At 41.0% G+C, this 10648-nt stretch overlaps 1 protein-coding gene across 6 annotated transcripts in view; it reads left to right on the plus strand.

Annotated features, from left to right (window-relative positions):
• IL21R (interleukin 21 receptor) overlaps positions 1–7963 on the plus strand; it is a 77444-nt gene extending 69481 nt beyond the window's left edge. For all 6 annotated transcript variants that reach the window (XM_073636767.1, XM_073636768.1, XM_073636769.1 and 3 more), the window contains one exon: positions 639–7963. In XM_073636767.1, coding sequence (XP_073492868.1) covers positions 639–1460 — 822 coding nt within the window. In that variant the 3' untranslated portion in view covers positions 1461–7963. The remainder of the gene's footprint in view (positions 1–638) is intronic.
• Positions 7964–10648: the final 2685 nt, after the last annotated feature.

The raw sequence follows: 10648 nt of genomic DNA on the forward strand, positions 1-10648 counted from the left end.
AATAGTCCCCTATGCTGGCAACTGCTGTCTTAGTTAAAGTCTTAAGTCATCTGCCCCCCCCCCATACCCCTGCAGCCACTGGACCTGTATAGACAATCATCAAGAGTACTGATTAGTCCTGCCCTTTCTATCCCCTCCTCCATTCAAAGAAGCTGTACTATGGCTTTCATCAAGGAAAAGAGCCTTAAAGAATATAGGACAGGCAGATAAATGAAAGGCCCACCTCCTCCACTCATAGAGCACATTACATTGATGGAAGCTATTGTACAGCTTTTATGAATGGAGAAGCAGGAAGCCAAAAACTTGATAGGTGCCTTTAACAGGTCCATCAACTATCAACTGTATTAACCCCCCCAGCAGAGGACTGAAAATTTCAACTAAGACAGCAGCCACTAGCACAAGGGACACTTCTCATTGAATGTAAGTACAATCCCTTGTGCTGTTTTTTTTTTATTTATTTAAACTAAACTTAGGCTTTAATACTAGATATTATCAGCAGGCAAAATCTGTAATTTTCTAGAAATTCCCTTTACTTGTGAAAGATTTTTCATTAGCTAAATAATTATAACTGCCAGAAATAACCAGAAAGTGCCTTCTAACGACACATAATCAGTGGTTTATATATTATTTTTTTTCAGAGCTGGCTGGGTTCTTCTTACTACCAAGCAACACCATTTGATAGCATGGCATTCCCAGAAATCTTTGAAGTCTACAGCCAAGGTTTACTAAAAAATGCATCTAAGCAGGATCTCAACAGCTTTGAAAAACAGAAGTTTTTACTTAACAGGCCATGCCCAAGTAGAGACAACGAAAATTGCAAGAACTGTGACTGTAATAAAGCAGTTCTAGACAAGGTCTTTGAAAACCCATCCATGGGCACTCAGGCTTGTCCTCACTTCAACACCAGGAATGGTCCGGAAGCTGCTATGGATGAGAGTGGAGATGACAGCTACCCTTGTGTTAACCTTGACAGCAACAGCAGCAAACTGTTGAACCCCATGCTTGACCAGAAATCAGATTCTCAAGGTGCCACAAACTTTTCAGCTCACTCTAATGTCCGTCTGCATGAAGTTTTCCTGGGACCAAATATAAGTATTCTGGACCTGGTGCCAGCTTCACCAGAAGGATGGGAGTTTCAAGATTCTCCAAGCCAGGATGATGATGAAAATGTTTTTTACAATGACAATTATAATGCCTTTTCTCCAGACTCAGGGGATAGTGCTGATTTTGGCTATCCTAGGATTTGCCTAGATTTGGATACCATTGACAGTGGTTTCTGTGATTCTGAATGTGGGAGCCCAGTGGACAGTGATTTTGGAAACAAAGGCACACCGCCAGAACCACTCAGCTTAGACACCTACAGTAGAGAAGAAGAAACTTATGAAAGAAATTATGTGAAACAGTGGGTGCCAAGTCATTCTGTATTAGCTGAATCCACAACAAAAAAACTAACAGAGTAAAGTACAGTACCTCATCTGGGTCTTTAAATACTTGTGTATCTTTGGATGCAATGGATTGATGTATGCAGACACATTATGGCAAGCCAAAGCCATTTTCTGTAAAGTTCCACCAGCAAAACGAAGGAAGATGGAAGGGTGGGATTTGGTGGCACTGACAGTCAAGCAAAGGTCATCCATGCAATAGCATAAGGCAGAAACAGATTTCAATAAAGCCTTTGGTCCCTTTCTCCCGGAAACCATTTGGAAATCTAAAATGCTAAATTTAATATGGATATTGGGATTTTGGTCAGGACTTTTGAATTCATGAAATTGTCATCCAAACTTGAGAACCAACTCTACTCCCTACAGGGGAAACAGACAACAATTAAAGCCTAATAGAGACACTAACCCTTATCCAATTTATTCAAATCAAAATATTTCAGATATAGTTTCACTTTTAAGCTGAAATGCCTACAAATGAATTCATGTCTTTGTGTATTTTCTATTATTAATATTTGCCTTAGCTTAACTAACCTTGCCTTCTGCCATACAGTTTCAGTCCCATTGATGTAGCAAATACAGACAACTCTGATTAGAGATAAAGCATAAGCCCTCTCCCTTCAAATATTTCAAATCTATAGGAAGGTCAGAGTATTGGATCAATAATAGCTACCTATAACTGATTGCTGGTGTTCCTGCCTTGATGGCCATTGTTTCAAGTCGGACAAGGTAGCCAGACTGGAGTTTCCACCCACTGCATTCTCCATTGAGTATTATAATAAATATATTAACTGTCTTCTGTCTAAAAAGAACTCTGTTTGCTAAGCACTGAACACAGTGCATAGCTAGCATATACAAATGAAAACCACCATTGAATGTATGTAGGGTATGTGCTGTAATTAAGACATGTGAACACCTAAATGCTTGAAATCTCTCTGTTTTAATAAATGGATGTTTTTCATTTGCTGACCATGCTTGTTTACTGCTTACCAGTCCAGGAGTATCAGTAAGCAGTTTTTTTATGTTTTTTGGGAAACTGCAAACTGCAGCTTGAAATAATTAGAAAAAGTGAAAAGATAACAGCAATAAAACTGGAGTGCTTGCTAACAGTGAGCAACTCTATTGCCTAATTGATTATCCTAGGGAATAATAGTAGTTTTTTAAAAATGTTTTTTAGGAAACTGCAGCTTGAAATAATTAGAAAAAGTGAAAAGATAACAGCAATAAAACTGGAGTGCTTGCTAACAGTGTGCAACTCTATTCCCTAATCAATTATCCTAGGGAATAATAGATTATACCTCATTGGTCACCATGTGCAATGGATGTTCTTGCGTTCCTACGTTATTTTTGTCACTCTTTATAAAAAGGCTACTTAAGCCTAGTACAGTACACACTATCCGTTTTTTTTTTCATTCAACCCAGCGGGCGGAACAAAAAAAAACAGGGTCTCAGGAAGAAGGTCCTGTACTAACAATCCGATGTTAGTATGGTGATCGGCAGACCTTTTTCAGTCATGCCCCTTTGACCAGCTTCTTTTGAACTGGCTGCCATACACACAAGCTAAATATCGGCCAGTTCCTATTGAACTGCCCAGTATTCGGCATGTGTGTATGACCCTTTATTGTGGCTTACTCATCAGTGGTGCTGCAATGGATTGGTTGTTTTTGGAGGTGTAGTCATGGATACTTATTCATGTCTAGGAATACCAATGGCAGCACCTTCCCTAACAACTAATTTGTGTTAGCAGGACTGATTTCAGGTAAGGGCTCACAGTATAAACAGCCAAGTGGATACAGTATAAGTGCTTATGTATATGTGCAAATACTTTAAAGTGCACACTTGCATTTGAGATCAGTTTCTGAGATCATTTAGAATTCTTTGACAGGTGAACTTTACATGAATTTGACCTCTTTCAGGACTATACTTTTAAGCGGCATCTCCCTGCCCCAAACTACTTTTACTTTCCCTTTGACTTGTTTGGGGAAAGCAGTTCTGATCTGAAAAAAAAAAAAACTCAATGACACAGGCCCTAACTCTTTCCCTAAAAGCCTTTTTTAAACTGGACATGTAAAGTTGACCATACACCAGTAAAATTTAATTAAATAATGTTCATTTTCAGAATGTTTGAGTGTATAATGGTTAGTGGTGTCGAATCAACAGTCATTTTAGTAATGAAAAAATTCAGAGGAGCAGGATGGAAAAATGTTATCATGTCTTATCTGAACAAAGAAAATTCTAACCGTGAATGTGATTCCTTTTCAGAAAAATCGTACAAATTCTAATGCACATGTGCTAGGCACAAAAGAAACATGTACATTACAGCTGAAATTCCATCCTACTTAGCAGATCTAGATGAAATGTTAAGGTCCTTAAACAAAATATATATGAGAGTTGTTTAACCTGTGAAAGGATTTGAACTTCTGTTTATCCAGTTTTGAGACTTAAACAGCACTACCCAGACATCCCAACCTGCAAAAACTCATTTCAGGGAGGTGGCACTTGGCACCCACAAACACCACCCCCATGGCAAAATTTTATTTAAATCACTCTCTCAAAATTTTTTCGCAGTGCTTCTGGGGAAGTGGGTGGGGGGTGGGTGGCAGTGGATGGTGTCAGTAGTTTTTTACTTTTAATAATTGATTTTTTTACATTTTAATTTGTTTTAAAAAATTTTTCACAATGCTTTTTAAATTTTTTTTACACTTTTTCATTTTTTAGAATTTTTAAAATAATATTTTATTCTTTATTTTTGGGGGGGCTTTGGTGAGATGTCAGGGGTCTAAACAGACCCCTGTCATCTCCCCTTTGAGACAGACAAAGGGACTGAGGACACATTCCCCAGTCCCTTTCTCAGCACTAAAGATGAATGAACAGGAGACAGAGGCTCCTGTCCATTCATAAACTGAGCAGAGTAAACACAGTTTACTCTGCTCAGTAATCACAGGACACAGGAGCAATCTCGCTCACTGTGTCCAATTACTAGTTCCCCCCACAGCCAGCGGGAGAGGAGAGGAGGGGAGCCGGTTGCGGGTGATGAGGGGGAGGGACGGAGAAGGACACGGAGGGGGACGGGGAAGGAGTACACAGAGAAGCTGGGGATGATTGGTACGCAGCAGGAGGGACAGCCGCTGCACCGATCATTCCCAGGAGATGGGGAGCACTTGCGGGCGTGCGGGAGCCACCGCAGAAATGCGGGGGTCTCCCGCACCTTCCGGGAGACTTCAGATGTCTGTCTACCACACAACATAACCATTTTGTGCATATCATGAGACCTGTTTTTCTGTGCTGCAATTCAGTAATGCTTACACATCTCTTCCCTACCCCCAAGTTTGTGAATGGACAATGAAGGAACAGTCCCTTTGGCCAGAGGTAACACAAGGCTAAGAACTATCTCTCTAACCACTTGTGACAATATATAACCAATGTTGTAACATGACAGGAAGGGGAGTGAGTCATATGTTCTTCCATATCTGGATGCATCAGGTGTTTCCTTTACTAACAGTAGCTGAATGGGGGAGAGTGAAAAAAAGAGCATATAATGCTGAGGGTGGTAGTAAATCAAACCTGGTGATTTGGTCTGCAGGGGCAAAGCACAGGTATGCCATAAACTGATAACAAATGTGTCTCTAATAGGGATGAGCTTGTATTCAGCTTGGGTTTGGTGTGACCCATGTTCGTGTGATCTCGGAAGGAAGCTGTCAGTGGCGGGCCAACCAGCTACACAAAAATGATTCTCTTCCCCACAGCTGCCCATGCACAAAGGGATGGGGATGCTTATGACATCATTCACCTAATTTATCAACATTACTAATATGCCTGGCTGTTAGGAATCAGCAGCAGAGATGTCCAGATCTGTTTGGCTATGTGATGGACTCCGGACACCCTGTTGGGTATTTCCGCCAAGAAGCTGCTTCCCAAGACCTGCAACATAAGACCAATGGATCTGGCTATCTATAGTAACCCCAAGAACCAGGCAACACCAGTTTTGGAGTACACTAGAAATAGAACTGTTTATTAGAACAAGAATACAGTCTTTTATACACTTGAGGAGGAGGTTCCCCCTCCTGATCATATTACCCTAACAATACAACTGTAACCAGAAACATAAATTAACATGAGCTAATTATCTAATAATTTAACCAGCCTAGGTGACTCAGAGGCCTGACCTTTCAGGTCAGCCTTGTCGTCTTCTAGCTCAGAAGACGCAATCTACATTATCATAGGTATAAACACAGGACACACACCTTTACACAATAGCAGGAGCTCCCAGTAGCTCTCCTACATTGTACAGAGGCCAATGTGATCAGCTCTTTCAATTAACATGTATAGTTCAAAATCAAATAAACCAGGAATACTCTTTGAATATTTCCTGGGACATATCGTGGATAAATATTATTATCCCATTTGCTTGGTCACCCTGTGCCCCTAATACAGGGTGACTTAGACATAAGAGGGACATGGGAAGCTGAAAAAGGTTTCCCGGTTCTCTCCAAAAACCCCTGTCCCAACTAGGTCTGTCACAGGCTATACTCAGGAAATTGGGACCAGATTATGGTTCTTTAAAGTGAGTTTTATTTACAGAAAAACAAAATCCTTCCATGAAAGTATAAGTGAACCAAAAAACACAGTGACAGTATACCAAACTAATAACTAACAAACAGAAGCCTAACAACTAATTATATACAATATATACAAAATGGGGAACAACAAAAAGCATGGAGAAACTAGGGGAGTGCAGGGAGCAGATGGGAAGGGGGAAACAACAATGGGATCAGGAACAAGGGAGAGCATGTACAAGGTGGCAGGGTACGGGGTAGGAGCAAGAGGAGCATCTAGGCAAACACAATCTGGCAGCAGCAAAACACTAGAGCCAGAGGTACTTAATGGGGGGGCTAAATACTCTCACAGCAGCCAACATTAGATGGAAACTGATTACTTGATTACTGGGTCTGCTGGCTGCTGGGACACCCCCGCTGGTGGACATTGAAATTACAACCCTCAGCCCAGGGAGGAACCACAGTGCCACTAGCAGGTGATCTAGGTCCTGACAATTGTACTGACAGCTTCCTTCTGGGTTCAGATTGAACCCAAGCCAAATCCAAACTCATCCTTAGTCTCTAATAGTTACACACTTTGTAAATAACCACCAATGCACATAAAACCCACATAAAGGCCCTGCAGTTTTAAGGGCACTTTCACACTAGGGCGGGGCGGCGTTAGGCAGTAAAGCGCTGCTAGTTTTAACAGCGATTTACTGTCTATTTTGCGGTGCTTTTTGGCCACTAGCGGGCGCTTTTAACCCCCGCTAGTGCCCGAAAAAGGGTTAAAAGTGCCCGCAAAGTGCCGCTGCCGAAGCACTCGGATTCTCACACTGGAGCTGCAGGGGAGGTGTTTTTCAGGCACTTTACAGGTGCTATTTTTAGCCCTTTAGCGCTTGAAAAACGCATCAGTGTGAAAGTAGCCTAAAGGAATATGAAAATGGGCATAAGGTCTAAGGTTACAAATATATTTTACTTTTAGTTGTTAGAAATGGAAAGCCCCTGTAAATAGTTACCTGTGTATGTATATATCAGATGAGAAGGAAAAGATGTAAATTCTCCTAATGAATAATTGAATTATAGATTTTGACTGAAGCGGGAAAAAAGGGAAAATCCTAAAACTGTGGTGTGATAGGTCCCCAACACTTAGGGGTTGATTTACTAAAACTGAAGAGTGCAAAATCTAGTGCAGCTCTGCATAGAACCAATCAGCTTCCAGTTTTTTTTTGTCAAAGCTTAAAGTGGATGTAAACTCTCACATATACACAGTGGAGTGAACAGCCTCAGATGATACACAGAGGTGAAACAATTCCTCCTACATAAGTTTTACATGTATATCTGCTGTCTTCAATATTATATACTGTTTAGAAACTTCAGATCATTTTAGGAGATTTTCGCTTCCTGTTTAACACAGAGTGTGAAGTCTGGGCATACAGCCAAGACAGCTGATAGGAGGAAAGGCACACACCCCCTCTCCACATTGGCAAAGACTCTCAGAGGTGTTCTGTGACACAGCAAGCTGTCTGCTAATCTATTGATCACTCCCTCCACAACACAAAATTTGTGAGAAGTTATCTGGCTGATAACAGAACAGAGCAGGAGAAAGCTAAGGGACATAGGGCGTTCTCAAAGAGAGATAAGAAAACACTGCAGATATATGTGACCAGCTCAAATTTCATGAATCGGGTTTACATCCACGCAAGCTGAAGTTAGAAACTGATTGGCTACCATGCACAGCTGCACCATATTTTGCACTTTGTGGTTTTAGTAAATCAACCCCTTAGTGACAAAGTCTCCAGAAGCAAAAGTATTAAATGATTCTTCATCATTATTTTCTTTTTATGTACACTTGATTTCTTTACTCTTTGACTTGCTTTATAAAGTGGCTTGCCTTTTACTTGTGCAATAAAGACTTATACCTGTCATTACATAGAATGGATTTATGTGACGGAAGAGAACAATCCAAATAAAAGATTGTATGTATAAGTGTTGCTGCTTTTGTTGTTGTTTTAAATAATCACCAGAACCTGATTAGCAGTTGAATAAGAATGAGCACAGGAAGCTGTAACTATGCTATTCGTAAGTGGCCCTATATATGTGCATGACTTATACCAATGGCATATATAAGAGCACCTGAGGGGCAGGGAATGCCTTGGCTGCTTATGATTGGCATAGAACAGTGACAGCTTCCTGGCGGGCTTTTTTACATGGGTTCAGACTCTGAACCGAACACACCCAAGCTCATTCCAACAGTTGAATCCTACTGATCATTTTAGGCCTCATGCACATGGATGTTTATTAGATCCAATGTGCTTGAGCATAAAATTCCCAGCACTTTTTTCCCACCCAGGGAGCTGTATGTGCTGTATACAGTTGCCAATACATGTGAATTGCTGTACATGGCCATACGCATGTGAATGCTGACTGCTTCTGCTTCTGCATTTACTCCTGCATGTGTGTAAGGTGCATTTCCCCAAACATACCTTTCCTGTTTGGGGAAATACACTGTACATGCATACGTGGGTAAACACTGCTGCAGACGTCATCAGCATTTACATGAGTATGGCTACATACAACCATTCACTTGTTTTGGAGTGTTAAGCAGCACATGCAGCTCCCTGGGTGCAAGAAAGCCCCTTGATGTTTCATAGTTCCCAATTGTCCCTGATTTTGAGGGACTGTCCCGCTTTCCTTCTCATTTGTCCCTCATTTTGGTCTAATCTATATAATTGTATATAAAATGCACTTTTTATCTTTAAAAAAGAGTTTTGCAGTGCTAAACCTTTCATCCAAGTTCTAAATTGCTGCATTTGTAAAATTCAAAAGCCAATATAAAGAAATATTAATAAGAATAGTAAAAAGTGGTAAAAAAATAAATATTTTTTTTTGTATATTTCTCCTATAAAGGGGTGTGGCAGAAGATGTGTCCTATGTCTACATACCTTTGCTAATAGATATCCCTCATTCCCATCTCAAAAAGTTGGGAAGTATGATGTTTACTCTTGAGGACTTTAAAGCTAATAAACCTCTGTGTGTTTTCAAAAACTTGCAAAACCTAATACACTTCAAAAATAAATACTTCTGTGTGCATGAGGCCTTAATTAGTGTAAACCTACACAAGGGGGCTTAGCTCTAATACGGCCACAGTAACAGTAAAGGCAAAAGGGGAAAATGCCCTTTAAAAGGTCTTGCTAAGAACAGACACCACAAAATGTCTACTATTACCTTTATAAGCCATAACATTTCCTCTGTACCCTGCTTTGATTTAGTTCCCATTTTTACTGGATCCTTACTGGGTCCTTTTCACTTTGCATGATTTTGAGGTTGAGATTTCCCAAATGCCACACCCATGTCCAGTGTCAGAAACCTTACTGGCCAGTGGCCACGAATGCAATCTCATTAACAGTAAAAAGACAGTTCACAGGGATCAGCCATCAGGCCTGTGAAAGTTTGGCTATAGTAACAAAGTATAACTAAATCAGTGAAGAGCATCGAAAATACTTTTCTGTAGGGATTTCTAGTAAAGGTAATAGTAGGCATCTTGGGACAGTTGTTCTTAGGCAGGACCAAACATGTAAAATGAGAATAAAATGGAATACAGAAGATTCAGCTTTCTGCTCCCACACAGAGTGTAGTGGACAAAATTTCCAGTGGTCCAACACACCCAGTGCACAGTGCTCCAATCAACAACATTCTGATTTTATAAACAGCCTGACTGTATCAGAATAAAACTATATGTTCATCTAAAGTTGGCCATAGATGAATCGAATCTTTATCGGTTCAGCAGGGACGGGTTGATATTCAATCCATCTGTGGGTAGGCTGATTGTACTCAAGTTGATCCATCAATTGACTTGGGTACAACCAACATGTTGAATTTTTAGCATACAATTATTGCCAGCAGCTATAGCCGCTAGCAGTAATCACTGTGTTCTCCTGGCAGAGACAGATCCCTGCGCCCCCTTGCTGGAAGAACACAATAGTTTAGCAGGAGGGATTGCCTGATTAACACTAACTGATTGCCCCCACTTCCTTGCCAGAACACACTGGTTAGCACTGAGAGCGCTGATTGGATGCCGATCGGCAAACCTTTTTGCAGTCATGCCCCTTTAACAGAAGTTGAACATTTTGCCTGCTTCTGTTGGACCAGCTGCCGTACATACGGGCCGAATGTCACCCTTTTTCTGTTGAACCGTCCGATACCGCCCGATATTCAGCCTGCGTGTACAGGGCTTAAGATATCCTGTACACAGGTAATAAAAGTATGCTACCAGAAGAACTGGTAAAAACAAAAACTGCTGTCTTAATACTATTGACAGATGGCACTGTATGCGTTTGTAACAGACTGCACTGTTACTGATTGCAGGATGTAAATTAACCACAAGATGGCAGTGTTCTGCAGTTTAGTTATTTAGACTTTGGTAAAGTACAGAAAAGCTTTGCTGAACTTGTATGCTGATAACAGGACTTCTGTACCCAGGCAAGCTAAATGCAGACTACATTTCCCAGCGGTAAAGCGGTGAGAGCCTATATAATCTAAAGCTTGGGAACTTTCGGGGTAAGAAGGAAGGAGACTGTGAGAGGGTCAGGATGTGTGTGAGACGGCAGTGTGGGACTCGGAGGACTCAGGCCTGGTTGGGTTGCATCGAAGAGCCGGAAAGAGGGACCGCAT

The sequence above is a fragment of the Aquarana catesbeiana genome, linkage group LG06 (assembly GCF_042186555.1).
Source record: "Aquarana catesbeiana isolate 2022-GZ linkage group LG06, ASM4218655v1, whole genome shotgun sequence".
Classification (NCBI taxonomy): domain Eukaryota; kingdom Metazoa; phylum Chordata; class Amphibia; order Anura; family Ranidae; genus Aquarana; species Aquarana catesbeiana.